This window comes from Drosophila eugracilis, unplaced genomic scaffold (assembly GCF_018153835.1).
Source record: "Drosophila eugracilis isolate 14026-0451.02 unplaced genomic scaffold, ASM1815383v1 contig_90, whole genome shotgun sequence".
Classification (NCBI taxonomy): Eukaryota; Metazoa; Arthropoda; class Insecta; order Diptera; family Drosophilidae; genus Drosophila; species Drosophila eugracilis.
In genome coordinates, this window is record NW_024573812.1 from 4251953 (window position 1) to 4270727 (window position 18775).

Sequence of the window (18775 nt, forward strand, 5' to 3'; positions counted from 1 at the left end):
GTTCAAGAGATACGGACTTGTGGTAGTTGAAAACGAGCTGGAAAAGTGAACTTTATTTTTTGTTTTTTTTTTTTTTTTAATTACCAGACTGAACGGACGGGGCCGATTAGCCACGCCAGGTGGCGCTAGTATGGCCCCAATCCATAAATATATTGGATAACGAATGCAAATTGCAGGCTGGGTTATTAATGCTCGACTCTGCGAAATATGTTGGCCAACAATAATGGAATTCGAAGTTTGAACTTATGCCTCTATATAATTGGGATAATCCATTTTAAAAGTGAATTGCAAAGTTAAAAATATTCGTCATTAATTGACTTAGTCTTGAGTTATATTATATTGCTAAGGAAAAGGAGGTTTCTGAATGGTGTCAAGAGGCTGTCAATGGCTATCACTATCTACCATAGCTGACTTATCTTATTTTACTATTAAGAATACAAGATTTCCGGTTAAGATTAGTTCAAATTTGAATGGCTGAGTAGAAGTGACAAACTCAAGGAATATATTTAAAGTACTTAGAAACTTGAAGTGCCCCTAAATCTTGATTTATTACCTTTGATTATCTAGTTCATTGTTAGAAAGGCTTCCAATCAGAACTAAAAAATGAAACATTTCATGAATTTAATGTTTTTTTTAAGAAGTATTAAATTTCCTTAATTTTTTAACTATTATATCCTGTACTTAAGCAGATGTCGCAAACTAAAAAAAAATCAAGTTATTCCTGTGTTTAAATGCGGTCACTTCCCCAGAGCTTCCAGCCAGACTTTAAAGCTCAGTGACTCAGGGAACAATGCTAATTTGATGCACCCCAACGATGCTGATTCAGCCAAGCGATGCACATGCCCATTCCAGTTTAAGCTCCACTTTTAACTGCAATTTCACATAGCAAAACTAGACTAGAAAAAAGTCTGTTTTAAGTTGAATTAAAATTATATATAGAAAATTTTGCTGATATAAATACAAATTGGTATACTAAAACTAGTGTTATTAAAGCAAAATGTAATGTTTTAATTAAGGTCTTCTTTATATGGAACTCCCCTTTTTCTCTCCGTGCACTCCAGACCATTGCTAAAGAGCAGGCGTGCCAAAGAGCCATGGGTTAGGGATATATACAGTAGCTCAGGTGGAGCTGGTCTAGAGGTGGGGGCCAGCGTTCAATTACCTGTGGCCAAGAGGCGCTGAGTTAGTTTCGCTAGCTCAAAAAAGAAAAAAACGGCTGGGAACTTGAAACTAGGAAACCTTTCCTTGCCTTGGCATTGTTTTTGGGGCGGCACGAGTCACCAGCGGTGGTACTAAGAACTCTTCTCCTTTCGGTTTTACCTAGCAGGGAGCGTAGAGCGGAGATCGGGCAATCAATGCAATCAAGTTGGGACAACAGGAAATAGCTTTCATTGGCCCTTGATTATAAGCCATGAGCTTGCAATTCCAGTTCTACTTCTGACTTGATCAATTTAGATAACTGTCTTGGAAATTCAATTGAGTTTTCGAAATAAAAATGGAAATTCAGTCATAAAATGTAGGCTTTTATTAATATAATATTCCAGGCAAATAAAAAGCTTAATTGGTCATAAAAAAAAGTTTATAACCCGGGGGTTATTTACAAGATCTCAGGATATATGAATAATATGGCTATCAAGCTAACAAAGTAGTTTGTAATATATTAACTTTTTAGTTTATAAGCCTTAGCTTATAGACAGATAGATACCTCCTATAGCTAGTATAATCTCGTAAACCTATTCAGTACCCCATGTAACTTCTTAGACCGCAGCTACAAATTATTTAGGCCCTAAGATTCCACCTTGTCGCTGGCTAAAAGTATATAAATGAGCTGGCTGAGAAGATCATTAATGCACAGTTAAAAGCCCGAGGCTTTGGAGGAACCTGAGTTTCACAAGATCGCATCGTCAGAAGAGTGGTAACACCATCCAGTGTCAGTATGTGTGTGTGTGTGTATGTATTGCATATCTTTTACGACTTTTTTTTTAGACCTGGCTAGTTAAGGCTTTGAACCTGTTCTTTTGGCCAAAGTTGTTGTCGCAGCTTTACTCTCTTCTCTGCCCTTTTTCGGTATTATTAACGATCATTATGAAGTTTTAACTTAAGTGGTCAATTAACATTTGCATGACTGAAATCGGAATTGGAAATTAGTGTATAACTAATTAATGCACAGAAAAAAGGAAGACCTAAACTCAACACTCATCCAGTTACCGATCTTTAGGTATCCAACATGGTAAGTTCATTAGGAGGACAACAAATCGGAATTTTCATAAGTAATTATGTTCAATTTGAATGGCATTGTCGAATGCATTTTCGGGAGTTCCCCCTCTCTCTCTCTGACCGTGTGACACAATCAATTAAACGAATGACAGGGCATGACTTCGCATAAGCCTCTTCTACTCTTGTACTCCTTCTATCTATAAAACCCAGAGTCTTCGATATTATTAATACAGCTTGATTGCTTTGTTATGTGTTAATTGATTTACGCCCCTTCTCCTCCTCCTCCTCCACCTCGTCCATCTCACATATCGCTGCAGTTCATCGCCTCTTGGCTGGCTTTTCTTTCTCCCATTGGTCTCGCCTTTATTATCATGTCAAGGCGTATTATATTACACTCCGTAATTTATAAATCATGCTCAATATTTTGATTTAAGCTCATTTCCAGTGACCAGCCACAATCTTTCCTTCCCCATTACCCATTACCCAGTCCACTGTTACTGTGCACACCCGATATGATGATTGAAAGACAAACATAGAAAGTGATATACTCGTATATATAGAAAGATTTTTTTATTGATAGATTGTAATGTACTTAGAGTTATTTTTAATACAAGTTATTAACTTATCAAGTACTCTTAATTATAGAACTAGCTTTATTTATTACCAGAGGATTAACTTTCTCTTAAGTTAACTTAAGGAAACTACTTTAATGTATATATATATATATTAGTTATTATACCTAAATCAGTTCTTTTTCTGGGAAATAACCCAATGTCCGATAGAAAATATAGTATCGGCTGTCCACTTGGAGTATCTCCTGCCCCTTGACGATTAGATACTCTCCTCACGCACACGATTAGATACACTCGCGCCTTGGGGTTTGATTAGATATATGTAGTAGCCTCTATATACCATATACGAAGCACTTAAATACGATGACGCCTAGGAATTAACCTTTTCCGAAAGTGGTTCTTACTGTCCCAAGAATCGCCCTTTCCCACTGGTCTTTGGGTAATTTTATTAGCCAAAGCTGATTAGGTTTTTTTCCTTTTTAAAGTGAATTTAAAGGCCCATCTTAACCCTTTTTATTGGTCAGCGTTGATTAGTTTTCCAATCAGTTACAAATAATTAGTAATGAAATCTCAGTGGGCCAAGCCCAAGTATAGACCACAGACAAGTATCTCATTCTAGACACAAACGCACACCTGGCCAGCAGAAAATCAGATGTCGAAGGTGATATGAAATTAATTTCAACATTTTAGCCCCTGGCCACTGACAGAATCGATTGTCTAGCTTGGCTGGCAATATTGTGTGACTTTCAATCGATCGTTATTGTTTTTTCTTTATATATATAATATATATATATATAAATTCTGTTTCAAGTAGGGGGTGTTCTGGGTCTGTAGTGTGAAAGCGACATTATCATCTAGAGCCATGTGGATATCAAAGTGCTCTCGTCGCCGTTTCGATTAACACTTGCGCCATCGGCAAGCACTTCTCATTTTATTCAGCCTTGCCGGCTTGGTAAAGTAAAGTGAAGTGTTTCCCTATCAAAACTGGACCCTCTATTGGCCGATTTAAATTGTAGATTGGCCAACACACACACACACACATAACACACAGTCTCGTCGTTCTACAATTAGTTGTTGCTTGCGAAATTGTCACCCGATTGCTGACTTTGCGGTTTTTATTGGTTTATTTGACCATTAGAATGTTCTATGGAATTATGAAATACCTAAATCTGCTCAGCCTGGTAACCCAAGAAAAGGTTATTTAAGGATTCAATGGAGGATTACCTCAGTTTATACTACTATGAACTCTAATCTCTGGAATATATTAGTGGGTATTTAAAGCAGTGGATCTGGACTGGTTATGCATTATTCAAAGGGGGGCCTTAACTGTATAGGGGTTTGTATATCCCGTGGATTTAATTGATTTATGCAGCCTTTTATTGAAAGAGTTTTACGTTTATGACCCCAATAACAACAAGAACAACAGCCACAATAGGTTACAAAAATATAAAAAAAGGCAAGTTGGAAGGTAGACATATACACATTTCATTAGAGTCACTGCTAAGTTCATTAACAGGTGTTATATTCGTTCTGGTTACGTTGGTCGTTCCGCCTTTCGGGGATCGTTTCGACCATACTAGACCGCGACTAACGCATTTTTCGTTTTCCTGATTAGATTAACCCCCCTCTTTGAATGCCCCAACGGCCTAACTAACGATACCCACTGGGGCAAGAAACTGTAAAATTTAAAAGCCCTGTAAACGCTTTTACGATCCCTATTCCTTCAGAGCTTGTACGTGTCTTTAGGTTTGCGTCATATATCTCTCCATTGTCGGTCGGGTCGGGTCTCTATATAAACACAGAGTGACTCTCTCATGTGTGGGTTTAACTACATATCACATATATATAAATATAAATGTATATATATGCCTGTAACTCTGGACACTCTTGACAATTAAGTCGCTTGTTTGCCAGGTGGCTACTCGCTGGAATTTGTATTTGTTTTGTATGTTATTACAGACTCAACGGATTGATGTTGTCACAAAAAGAGTGAGATAAAGATAGATTCGAGAGCCTTAAATACAATCTTTGGTTTGGGATCAGCATCCAAGTCCTTATCTTGTCTGGCCAAGTCTTATCAATAAGTTTAGATGTTAGAAAATGAGAGGGGTGTACGTAGATAGATGTTAGTTTGGGCAAAAATGAGGGATTTTGGAGAGATGGTTTCTTGATTGGTTATTGATTTTAAATTCTCTTACTTATGACTTAAGTAATAGAACTAAATTCACTTAAACTTAAAAAGAACTAATAAAATGTTAGCAAGTCCGATAAAACCACATTAAATCTAAAAACCTGTATTAACGTTTCTATTAGAAATCATAATTAATCTAAGCAATAATTGCCTTGTTTAAATAAATTATATGCTCAACTAACTTCCTACTAAAGTACCCGCCTCTCTTTGCTATTAAATATCTTAGTTAATGTCCAACAGGTGCGATAATTTCCTTGAGTAAAATTTAAAGTTCCGCCCAATTACTCTAACCACAAGCTCTTGTCCTCGTATAAATCATATTTAACTGAAGCTGAGTTTTCACCGATCACGTTTCGGCGATTTATAAGCATTTAATTGTTTGATTATGACCGAGGTTTCTTATTTCATTTCATTTCTCTAATTTCAAATTATGAGCATTTAATGGCCGCAAAAGCCAAGACAGGGGTTGGGGATAAAAGATGTGAAACGAAACTCAACCAACCTGCTGCTAGCGCTGACTATAATCGTAAATTTGTGGATATAAAGAAGAGGCTTTCCGAAAGTGGGGGTATATCATAAAAGAAGACGATTTTTGTCACTAAATGCTGCTGCTGATGATGATGCTGCTGCTGCCGAGCGTTGATATTAAGAAACCTGCGAGCAGCGAACAACCTCCAAAGAAGCGAGCGGAACCATAAAGTATATTTTTTATACGATCTCTTTCGGTTCCCTTGGTCTTTCTCTATAAAGTGGAGAGTATATAGTATATAGTGGTTACCTGCAGACTCCGCCGGGGTCCGGGAATGGTACAAAAATAATAGGAATTGGGAATGAACTCGCCGCCTCTTTGGTTTTCATTTTAATTTTTTTTTTCAACTGATGTCATCCCAAAACGCGTCGTTCTTCGGCTGCAAAAAATAAGAATTTATGACCAATTTTCTGCCGAATTATCCGCTCTTTTTTATATATATATTTCCAGCTCTATGCTTCTCCTCTGTAGTCATCCTGGCGATCTGCTGTCCTTTTCCAACGACGCACAATTGAATAACTTGTTTTTCCTTTTTCGACTTTTTTATGATTTATTTTTTGTATGTACTGAAGGTTAAGGACACGGACGACATCTTTACCTGACAGTATTAGAGTTATAAGAAAAGGATCTAATGCTGCCCGGTAAGATGTGAACAGATGTCCTTGCTAATTAGCAAGTTTTGGTATTCCATTAAATTTAACTGGTTTGGTTTTTTTTTTGTTATATATTTTATTTTTTTATAATCTCCTTTCTTTCCAGAGGAAGCTCAAAGTTCTCAAAGGCGCAGCATAGCAAGAAAACCTTGGAACATTGGCCCCCTTGGCGATAAGAAACTCTTTGCGAGTTTATTTTGTGTTTTCTTATTTTATTTTTTTGGTTTGTCGTTTTGTTTTCCGCTTTGTAAAATTTAATCCCATAACGGGTATTGATTTTTTTTCTCTCTCTGTGTTTTAAGTGGGTTGAAATTAAAACAAAAACAAAGCCAGGCTCCATTAGTTGTTTTTTTTCGTAATAGTAGTGTGCCCATGTGTGTATGTGTGTGCGTTACCCAACAAACTTTAACTTTGAACCAGGGCGCGTGATTTTCCGGGGGCGTGTTTCAAACGCCTGCTTTGACGCAGGAATAGTAATATGAAAAAACGTTGAACATGTTATTCATAATTAAATTGAAGCTGGCGCCATCCGATAAATGCAATTATTATTGTTACGCGAGATGCACACACATACACTCTTTGGCATACACACACTCTCTTTATCGTGTGCCTGTTATTATTCTTGATTTTTCTATATTTTATATTTTTTTTTTTTTTGGCCACCGGAAACATGCACAATAACGCCCGCACACACATGCAACGAAAAGAGCGGCGCAGTGAAGAGCGAACAAACCGTCACGATCGAGCACCAAAAAAGAATTGAAAGCTGCGGCGCCGGCGAGTTCCGCCGACGGCTGCGCTGCCCGCGTTCAGCGATGTGAATGAGGTTACGATGTTTCTCGGCGTGACACGAGCACGACAGCGACCACGTGTTTTTGAACATCAGTTAGTTCGATTCTTGAGGTTGAAAGGGGAAACAAATAATTATACTTTGGGAAACTTTTTTAAAATTAAGGTTAATTAGGAAACCTCAAAAGAAAATGGTGTTCTAAGATGATACATTTGGGTAACAATGAGTTCGAGGAAATATATTTTTTCAAGTATTTCTTTAAAAAAATATGAAATTTTTGTTAAAGAAATATAATTGAAATTGGAGTAAAATTTTTACTAAATATTTGATTTTAAGTCCCAAGATTGTAACCTACTGAAGTAAACTTCAATTGTAAACTAATCATGTTTGCAGCACGCGACCACCTCTAGCCGCGATCTTCTGCAACCGCTGACGTCGGCAGCGCTGCTTCAAACATGTTGCAACGAACGTGCTGTTGCTTCGCCACTTTTGCCGTTACGTTAACGTGTGATTTGATTTTTAACTGTGACACATTCCTTTGTCGCGTATGTACATAATGTAACGGTTTCTCGGTTTCCTTTTTCGCGCTCGGCTTTTGCTCTGCCACAGCGCTGCCCTTCTACGCACCTACAACTTATGCTTTCCCGCCTCTTTTTTACTTTTAGTGGCTTTCATTGATTAATTAAATTGAAATTGAGCCACGAAAATAGAGGGGCTCGAACATCTTAGAAGAGGAGAATGCCTTTCTTTTTTGATATATTTTACTTTTCTACAACTTTTTCTATGTTTGTATGTTTATACATTTGTATTTTGCAAGTTTATATTAAAATTATTTTAGAATACAAAGACGATATTTACGTTAATATAAAGAAAAACAAGTTAGCTAATATATAATGTACCACTTTATAAAGCCCACTATATGCATATTTTATGGAAGTAAAACCTATTAGATTAGTCTAGCCATCATTTGAGAGGTTATGTTATAATTTTAGATTTACCGTTAAGTACAAATTTAAATCGATTGACTATTTCTTAGAAATTTATATAAAACTTATTAAATTTCCTAACTTTTCCAGTTTACACATGAATTCAAAATTGGCGATAATGGTCGCCATATATATGCGTTCCCGATGGTTTTAACTTAACTAAAGATTTAGTGAAATATTTTTCTAAGATTAAGTTTATGCCTACTCTTTTGTTCTCCTTCTCGAAACACTAATCCCTTGGCATTTTACTTAGTTAATATTTTAAAGTTAGAAACCTAGTCTTTTCCTAAACTTTTTCAATAGTTTTTTCCCCTTAGCTTAACAGTACACCTGTTACCTTGGCGACATCGTTTCTCCTTTGGCCCTTTGCGATTATTAAATCATAACATGAAGTTTAGCTTCCGTCAACGATTACAGAACTCTTTGTGTCCTTTTTTTTGGTTGCGGCTTTCATTAACACATTTTATTTGGCATTGCCTAATTTTAATGTTAATCAATTGTGGAAAATTTTTTTAATTGCTTTAATATTTGGGCATACAAGCAAATCGGTGAGTCAGCGATTGACACACGTGTAAAAGTTCTGAAAGCTTGGCTTTAATTCGCACGTTTATTTCTTCTAAATAAATTTTAATCTTTTTCAAGCGAATTCAAGATGGGTGAATGATCGAGATTTGAATGGAAATCGAAGATCCGTTGGTGCCGGAAATGTGTGAAACACGCGTAAAGCCCGGTGGTAGGTGTTAAAAATATCGGTTGACTCCCGATCGCGTTGATCATACATACACTCGTCACGAATTGGAATTCATTAGAACTTATTTGGAATTTCTCTTAACACTTGACCGAGTTTTCGTATATGGTTGCACTTGTTCGCTTCTCTTGACTTTTGATTTCCTCAAGGGTTCAGGTTCGTTTTATTTTTCTTTGTTTTCTTGTAGGTTTATTTACTGACTTCTATTCTCTTTGTTTTATTTTTAATTTCTAATTTCTTGGAACTTTACGTCCATTGGCGCACGAGGCCGACGATCAACTGTATTCATAATATTAACGCTGAGATTCGGGGAAACTATATCTTCATTTTGCTCTGCCCCAACGTTCTGCCGGCGTTACGTTATATGTTCGACGGACCGCTAACAGACCGCTGTTAATTGGATGAGAGCGAACCTCAGATGAAAGACTTTTAGAATAAGTACAAAGGCTATATTGGAGGTTTTTGATTTTAGCTGCGTTACGTTGAAATGCCGGCAGCACGACGTCAAGCTTGTTGCATATCGCACAGCTGTTCCCCCGTTTCTCTCGGGCTCTCCCGCTCGCTCTTACACGTTTAGCGGACTCTCGTTATTTGTTGTCGCATTTCTATTAGCCGTCGTCGGCTGGTAGCGCCATCTTCCTCTAACTTACAGGTAGCTGGCTTGTTGTGCCTAATCCTGTTGGCATCTCACTTGCACCGAACATGTTGTAGCCGCATGGTTTTCGTTACTTTGTCACGTTGGCCGTTACGTGTGTTGTATGGTTACGTTACTCCTGGAAAAGACGTAAGCGAAGTGTGATTTTTTTTGTTGGCTATTATTATTTTTTTATTATGACAATATCTGGCTTGGTTTCTTTCTTGTTATTTATTTTATTTTTGGCGCATATTGTAATTTATTTTCTGCTTTACCCCCCCTTCTGACAGGCAGTCCCAAAAATGGACATGTTCACTCAATTAATAAAAGCAGCGCAGCGGCAGAGAAGTCGCTACCCTACACTAAAGAAAGGGATCTTCTTCGTTAGTTCGTTTCCTTGAACAATAGTAAGTGTGGAAAATATAGTTAAAGTATTTTTCCTTCAACCTTCGATTTTTCTATTTTATTAAATCTATGAATATTTTAAAGAAATGTACTTTTTGAAAAAACTTAATATTTGTATTTCTCATAATTTAAATGAGTCAAGTTACAAAGGGTTCACTGTACTCCTGTGGGAATTAAACTGTAAACCAAGACTCAGATGTTTAGGTTTGTATATAGTAATTATGTGCACATTGCCCACATCGTAGGGGTTTTTCAGTGTCAACTGCAGCCGCACTCACAAATTGTCTGGCCGAAAAAGCTTTCGGGGATTTCGGTGCTTCATTTCATTTTTTGTTTGGGGGTTATTCTTGTCTTTCCCGTTTAATGTAGGCACATCATGCCGAATCTTCTTTACTCAAGGATGCAGTGTTCTGGGGTAGGGAACGCGACCTACCTGATCAAGTCCAATCCCATGCCCATCAAACCCAACACACAAAAGAGGAACCCGCGAGAAGATCTGGTTTTCAATTTTTCTTGTAGTCGCTTTATAATTTTAAAATTTTTGTTCACTTGGGTTGAAGGACCCGACAGAAACCCTTTTCCTGTTTTTCGAGCCGATTTGTACGCCAGCGGCGGCTAATTAAAAAAGCCCAAAAAAAAGTTTAGCAAGGGGAACAAGCAACAATCGTATGAAAACCAGTAATTATGCCGGCAAAGATATCACTCCCGATCTCACATGTATGTGTGTATATGTGGGTCAGATTTGCGAGAAGACAAATGAAGTGCACATTGCCGTGTCATTTATTTTAGCCAAAAATTGAGCAAAGTCGAGGCTTTCAAAATTTATAAAAAATAATCTGAAAGTTTCTGAAAAACTTCAGCTTTCCAATTATTTTGTGCTGTCTTCGCCGAACTTAGATATTGGCGATCCACCGCCAAATTTAATATTTACGTTTCCTTCGAGAAAATCATATTCCTCAGGCTTGGTAGTGCTTCTCTTCCCTGCTTTTACCTTGGTCCGAGTTTCAGCTTTTTCTATTGTTGTAGGAGTAATAGCACTAGGGACAGCAGGTGCACGGGCTGCTGGTGGATCATCCGGTTTAGCAGCTGGATCCTCCGGTTGAGCAGCTGGATCCTCCGGTTTAGCAGCTGGATCCTCCGGTTTAGCAGCTGAACCACAGTCTATCCAGCTGGAACACATCCAGCAACATTCTGGGAAGTCTTTGTCAGTCAACATAGAAGTGTAAGCGCAATTCGCAAAGCTTACAGGGATCTGACAACTTAGAGGTATTATAATGTTGAAAAGGATTTTGAAAAATCCATTATTAGGAACAAAGAATAAATACAATTTGATTTCAAAAAGGATGATCAATATGATCAATACCTAAGTTGATATCCTAGTTTTATTTAACTAAAGTGAAAGACTTACTAGTGTATTAAAGCATCTCCTTCCTTATTCTGACACACTATTACTCCACAGGATTTATCATCCTGTACAAAATCACCTGGAAGAATCTCTTTGCCATCTTGAGTTTTGCAGCCTTTCTCTAAAAAGAATACCCAGATATCTATATACACCTTCGATGTAATATGTTGCTTGACATACCGGTCTTTTCCAGCTTTACGTAGTGCACCAGAGCACTAACCCTGGAGTAACTTATGATCCAGGCAATCGCTACCAGGAGGAACTTCATCTTTGTTGGAGTAATGGAGTAACTTTGGATGTGGCAATCCACGGACAGACCCCTTTATAGCCCCAATTAAGCGTTACCCGATACCTTTGCAGTCACACCTGCAGATTCTACTAAGAGTATCCAGAATTTAATATATAACGATGTTTATGTCGCGGGGTAAGGGTAAAATCATTGTTTATAAATGATATTACTATTTATTAATAAAAAACCAACCATTTAAAGGAAAGTATAAAAAATATATAATAAAACAAAAAAATGGTTAAATTTAGACTACTAAAACCTAAATGCATTTAAGAATATTTTTAGGAGACCTGAAAAGATAATTATCTTTGAAACTCGATATTAAAATATTTTGGAATATTAAAAAATATAAAAATTTGCTGGGCCAGCCCTCTGTTTGGCTTCCACTGCCGCACAGGCTGCTTTATAAGCTGCCTGCTTAGTCTGCTCGTAGTCTTCGTGGGCACTTTGAAATTGTTTTTCCAGTATGGCCGACCGATTGCGAGCAGCTTCCAGGAGCTGCGTCTTGGATGCCATTTCTTGCTGAGTTCCCAAAGCTAAATTCTGTATATTGGCCAGTGCCTCTCTGGCGGCCTTCTGCAACTCACTGATCGCCTCAAATTGCTGGGTGGCAAGTTTTACAGCATCCACTGCAGCATTCATATTGGCCTCCGTATGGTGAATCGAGTTGGTCTCCTCCTCCACAACAGCATTAGCTTCCTGGACCTCTTGTTCCAGTTGATCGACCATCATTTGTTTACCCATCAGAGCAGCCTCAGCAGCTTTTGCCGATTGAAAGGCCTTCTCCGCCAGCTCCATTTTTATGTGGTGGGCTGCCGCTTGTCCAGCTGCCGATTGCGCCTCACTGGCCGCCTTGGCATCCTGGGCAGCTTTCATGGCTATCATAGAGGTTTTTTGCTTGGGATCTCCGGGCGTGATGACAGTTTTAACATCGCATTTACCATTCGGATTGCATTCCGTATCGCCCTTTTCGATCTTTGTTTGAGAACCTGTTGTTGGACTTCCTCCTCCTGCAGTTTCGAAAAATGCCGATCTACCTTTACCTTTTGGTAAAACTGCAGTTCCGGTTCCGGTTATTCCAGCTGATCCTTTAATAGCTGCAAAATCATTCATTATATCATGCGGATTAACCATTCGTTTGTTCAGATGGCAATGTCTCTGCGGTTGAAGGATCATAAAACCAGTTGGAAAGTATGGAGTTCTAGGGGATCACTTGCCTTGATTACAATGTGACCGGTGGTACAGTGAAACAGCAGTCGGAGAAACAGCACGAACATAGCCAAAAATCCTCGCATTCGCATAAAGTTTGAAAGAGGATTTTATTTGATTTTCATGAAGAATTTTAGCTCAAAGCTGACTGATTTTCAAGTTTTTCTGATGAAATTACTCTGATCGTTACTTGCATGTTCCCGATATATAAGAATAAAATGATCAAATATGAACATTAGTCCAAAAAGTCACAATCTGATCTTCCAAAAAATCATCCCCAAGTCCTTCGAACTCCCCCGTTTGCCACCACTTAAGATCTGATCGTCTAGTCCATCGCCATCTCTCGCATCTCACCAGATACGGGGCTGCATTCTAAAGTGTCTGCGAGTGATGAGCACGCGGCATTTACAGACCCCGGACCATAACAAAAAAGACAAAAAAGAGAGAGAGAGATCACCGAATTGATCATATACATAGAGTGCGAGGAAAAAGGAAGGCACAAGGCAAAAGCAAAGCACGAGGTGGAAACAAACCATATAGACACGAATTGCCACAAAAATGCCAGCTATGCTAGAAGTAAATGCTAAAAACTAAAGGCGCAACGCAAACTGACGGCTAGACAGAGGTGGACACAAACGAATCCGGACGGACTGACTGATAGACGGACGGAAAACGGGAGACAATCTAGCGGACAGAAACGGACAAATCGACGGACAGTGGGCAAAAATAGTTTTTGGGAGCGCCATTTAAGAGGGAAAGCAAAAGTCTTGCGATGCCGCCGTTGTCTCCTAGACAAAATGTCAGAATCTTAAAAATAAAAGTTAAATGGAACGCCAAAAAAAACCTGTATACATTATCAAAGTTCAGATAAATAGAAAATACGGTTTTAATACTAGTTTTTATTTAAAATTAACTTAAGAAAATATAATTTTAATCGGCATCATAAACCTATTTACTAGTTTACATCTTTTATAATCTCTTAAACCCTTTACAAAGAACTAAATTAAAATCCATAAATACCCCAAAATATCATTAAAATGCCTCCTCGGAAAGATCAGCTCCAATTATAATCAGAATATAAATTTAATATATTTTTCTAGTACACGAATTAGTTGCATTTTCTAGTCCAAAGTTCAGCGGGGTTCAAGAATAGACTACACATCTCATTTCTCGATGAGATTCATGTGCTCAAAACATGCCCGTTTTTTTGGTCGAAAGGGAGGGGAAGGTGAAGGAAGGAAGATCGAAGGGTGTCAGAGATTAGAGGCTTCACTGTGTGGAAATGACTGGAAATACTGATAGCGATTTGATTGCATAAGTGAGTAGTTAGCCAGTGCCTGTCCAACTGTGTCAAATGGCACATAAAGATTCTGATTCTGTCGAATGAAAAATAATACCATCTTACATTTGGTGACTATTTGGGGGCTCGATAACATTCATCCCGAGGTCAGGTCCGACTGATAATCCACAGCAGATAATCGAAATCAAAATCCAGCACAAGCATATATTTTTAAAGACCCCATTAAAATAGAATTTCGAAATATGATTATGCGTTTTTAAAATTCAATTTGCTTATCGCCTCGAAAGTGAAGTACTGTTGCCTAGAGCACACAGTACTCTGCATGTCAAAGTTCATATTCCCCCACCCTCCATCATGGACATTTGACCCCTGCCAGTCCGCCGCTATCGACTGTCGAGATAATGAGCAATCTAATTGCCCTGATTAGACCGAATCGGGAGAACAGTTTCGGTTTTCAATGAAGTGAAACGAACAGTTCCGCAGCTGCGATTTCCAATGGATCCAATGGATTTCGGTGGATAAGATTGTTTAGGTCTTTGAATATGATACTTGTGGGCTAAATATCCTAATATTCTGTTTAGGAGATAAGAAAATACTAAAAAGTTACTTTGCATATTTAAAAATGAACTATTTTTCAGAATTTTCTTAACATTTTTTCTTACGTTCTGGGTGGTTTTAATTGATAAAAGCCGAATCACCTTAATTTCCCCTGTCAAGCGCAGTTACTTGTTCAGTTCAGTTTCCTACCTGTTCACATTTCTTGCCCATTATAATGCAATCAATATTCCTATAAGAAAACTCTCCAATTATATGATGTCACAGCGAATCTTGGACTCAACCTGCTGCGCCACCCAGTCAAGTTTGCTGGAACGAGATTCTCCTCAACAACTTCAACTTCAACTTCAACTTCAACTTTATTTCGATCTGCTTTATTTTATATCTCTTTCGCGCAAGTAACGGTCGGGTGACAAGCGTAACGAGATGGTCAGTAAAAGATGAGGATCGGGAACGGGATAGGGATGAGGATGAGGATGAGGTTGCTGGGGGAACCGATTTTAATTACACGTAATCTTTATAAATAGAAGCAGCAGGCAGGAGGCAATAACCGGCGAAGATCCTAGGCCATCCAATAAAAAAGTGCAGCACACGAAACCAAGTCGAATGTCGAATGCATAAATCAATAGGTGCACGGTAAAAAAAGTCTTGATAAATTAATAAATTTATAAAATAAATGTTTAATCCATTTTTTATTTTAATTTATTAATTTAAGTTAGCTAACTAACATGTCCATCTTAACTATATCTTTGTATCTTTTTAAGGGCTGAACTAAACTACTCTTAGTTTTCATGTTACATATTACATGCATAAAACTCTGATAAGCAGTTTATGGAATAATATTTTAGCAATCATTTTTCTTCAGTGCTGAACCTGTAGATGGCAATAAACACAGATACCAGCTCACACAGAAGCCGAGAGCGAGAAATGCCGGGACAGGCCATAAATGAGTAATTGCTGACAACGCAACAGACCTTGTCCAGTAGCCTTGGCTTGGGCCTACTTGGCCTCCATCTAAGATGGGTCCAGTGCCATTTTCTGCCTGGACAACAAACCATAAATGTACGCCTAGACAAACAAAACCCAAAAAGAACTAAGAACTAAAAGAGATCTAAGATCGAATAGTGTATACCTTAAATAGTTTTACAGAAAACTTGATTAAAGTTTATAAATAATATTTTTACTAGAATATAATCTATTTCTAAAGTTAAACATGTTTGCAATCTTGATTAAAAATTGATAAGGTGTTTCTAAAAACGGACAGTTAATTACTAATCAAGATTAATGCCTCTTTACAAAACGGAACTTATTAATTAATGGAAAATTTTAACTTATTTTGCTTAGCTAATTTATAATCCCAAGCAACAAAATGCCCATCAAAGTGCCAACAAACATGGAATAATCCCCCATAGAGGAGTGTATGCCAATGTAAACATGGTTGGAAGTGCTGGAAAAGATGAGTATGCCAGGTATTCAATTACATTGCCCATGTCCCCCACTTTTTGTCCCCGTCATGATTCCTCCTTCAGCTGCTTCACCTCCTCCATATCATCATCATCATCATTCCACAGCCAAACGAAAAGTTCTGCAGAAAAATACTTGGATTTATGGACTTTTTGGAGTCGGCTTCCAGGTAAAGATGCCACCAACTCCCAACTCCAAACTCCAACTCGAATGCATGCCTCTCTAACGGTTTGGGCATTGCGTTAATGATACTTATTTGTATCAGTATTTGTATTCATAGACGTATTCGTATCTGTATCTGGCTTTTGTCTGGTTCTGCGATGCACACGCCTCATGTTGACAAACTCACTTTACAAACACTAATTTTTCTCGCTTCATTGGCGTCCCGTCTCGTCTGGAAAACCTCTTCCCCCAACCCACTTCTGTTTGTATTTTCCGTGGTAAAAAGAAGCCTGTAAAGCGAGCATGCATGCGGTTTGTTGGCCGACTCAAGTCGGCTGCCACCGCCAGTTAAATAAATAGAAAATGAAAAGTACAACTAAAAATATTGTTCGAAAGCCGCAGTGGCGCGGCAAAAAGAAAAAAAAAGAAAAGAAATACAAAATAAAAATAATAATAATAATAATAATAATAATAATAAAAAAAGCTACTTGTACTCGTACTTGGCATTTTCATTGTCACTGACCGATTGTTCGATGTTTAACTTGCTTTACAGTTCGATAGTTTGATAGTTTGATAGTTTGATAGCTGGGTGCGGTCCACTTTATAAGAACACGAATTAAAAATGGGGATAAATAGAAATAACTTTGAAGTTGTTTTGAAATCTAAATATTTGTTTAACTTATTAATTCAAAATTTATAAAGTCAATAGGGGAAACAAAAAGAGAAGATATTTTCTTACTAAGAAAAACTGAAATAAGAGAAATGATTATTCCTTTTAAGCATTAGTTTGTTTATTTATTTTTCATTTAGTTCGTTTTTATTTGATTTTGTTTTGTATGAGAGTATGTCAGCCGAGGCGGCTGCAAAATCTAGAAAATTACATGCAAGCTGCGACACATTATGCGCGACGCGACAATAATATTTCTATTGGCGAAAGACTTCACACTTAATGTACTCTGCAAAGAGTCGCTAAATAAAGTTACAATGAACCACGAATTGTAGGATACTCTATAAAATAAGATATTTACATTAAATATTATGATATTTGGTAACAAAAGTCTAAGAAAGTTTACAGAAAAAGGTAGAAAATACTAAAATAAAAAGACAATCTTAGGATTTTCTTAATATGATTTGATAGTAACATTATTACTATAAATCTCACCTGTTTAAGATACATTTTTTTAGCTTTATCTTCTGTATTTATGTTAAACTTAGTCCAGTAGTTTTGGCATCAGGTCAGTCTGAAATATAACGAAATGAGATATTTATTTTTGAAGTTTTTAATGGCTTTTTGTCACTGTTCACAGATATATACTAAGATAAATCTTAATCTAATGTATATTATGGTTATAAAGCTAATATTGTGAAGCACTATTCCTAATTCTTAGATGTTCAAATATTAAATTTAGTTAATATAAACCCATTCCAGGGTCTTATATTCTTATAAAGAGAAAACAAAAATACCCTTTGAGAGAGTGTCAAAAGGAAAAAGGAACATAAAAAATATGGAGCAAACCAAAGTCTAACAGAGAAAACCTCGAAAGTAGTTGCATGTGTGGCACACCCCCGGGTTTTGGGTATACTCGAAGAATAAGAAGAAGAAGAAGAAGGGTGGGGCGTTGGCGGAGGAGGCTGTGCAGGAGAGGCGGGGCCAGCCAGCAGACGGAGACGCCGACTAGTCAACGCTTTAAGGAATATGCCAGCAAATAATTAAAACATATTTAAAAATAGTTCGCCATATGGATGACGACTGCGACGACGACGACGACGACGACGACGATGATGTTGAAGATGAGGCCCGGCTGGGTGACGTGGTCAGACCGCTCCCACCTCTGCTCCTTCATCATCGCCCACCCCCTTTTAGTAAAAACCCACCCACCCCACCGATGACAAAGCCAACATAAAAACAAAAAAGGCAAACAAATATTTGTCTGGCCGTCTACGTCGCTGTGCATTGACCGTACCGCACTTACTACAGACATGCAGATATGCGTACTGGCAGATGCATTTGCATCCTAACCAGCTATCTGGGTGCACCCAATCCCAAAAATCCCATCCATCCACTCTCTGTTGTTCTCGGTGCTAAGTTCTCTCTTCTCAGTTCTTCTTAGTTCTCCCTTGTGCCAAGTTCAAAATTGTATGCCTTGCACTTTCAGTTTTTAAGTTTTTTTTCGACCTTTTTCTTTTCTCTTAAAGTTTTTCCAAAGTAACAAAACGATAAAAAAATCAAATACATTTTCAATTTGTTTTTCGTTTTTTTTTGTCCAAAAATAGTTGCGCCAGCCGAGCGCTAATGTTATTGCTTTAGTCAAAGTGGCTAAAAAGTATCTGCCAACATGACTGTCTGTGTCTTGTATCTGTATCTGTATCTTTAGCTGTATCCGTATCTGAATCTGAGCATCCATGTCCAATTTTTCTGTTGCGATGCCGACGTTCAGATTTATTTAAAATTTTTGATTATATTTTTGGCACTTTTTTTTTTTTTTTTTTGGGCGTGCGAAAAAAACTTACAAATGAAAACTGTAATATTTTCGACAGCAAACAAATTCCCGCTGTCTGTGTAAAGTTTGTTGGATCATTTATAAAAAGATGCTGCGATTTGGTCTAAGCATTAGATGTTTTATTTTAGAAATAAACAATACAAAGTATAGGATAGTTCTTGGGAT

The 18775-nt window shown here is 37.6% G+C and overlaps 2 protein-coding genes across 3 annotated transcripts; both read right to left on the minus strand.

The window, feature by feature from the left end:
* Window positions 1-10487: 10487 nt before the first annotated feature.
* Window positions 10488-11496, minus strand: LOC108112740. Its single transcript, XM_017222978.1, has 3 exons — window positions 11311-11496; window positions 11134-11251; window positions 10488-10984 (listed from the first exon to the last, which is right to left on the minus strand). The coding sequence occupies exons 1-3, from the start codon at window positions 11396-11398 to the stop codon at window positions 10594-10596; spliced, it is 597 nt and encodes a 198-aa protein (XP_017078467.1). The 5' UTR covers window positions 11399-11496; the 3' UTR covers window positions 10488-10593.
* Window positions 11497-11758: 262 nt separating this feature from the next.
* On the minus strand, window positions 11759-16534 carry LOC108112739. 2 transcript variants are annotated; one of them, XM_017222976.2, is made up of 2 exons: window positions 13162-16534; window positions 11759-13009 (listed from the first exon to the last, which is right to left on the minus strand). In XM_017222976.2, the coding sequence occupies exon 2, from the start codon at window positions 12593-12595 to the stop codon at window positions 11759-11761; it is 837 nt and encodes a 278-aa protein (XP_017078465.1). In that variant the 5' UTR covers window positions 12596-13009; window positions 13162-16534. The 2 variants fall into 2 exon arrangements, with proteins under 2 accessions (XP_017078465.1, XP_017078466.1); XM_017222977.2 differs by lacking the exon at window positions 13162-16534 and having other exon boundaries at window positions 11759-12584; window positions 12644-12738.
* Between the last annotated feature and the right edge of the window lie 2241 nt (window positions 16535-18775).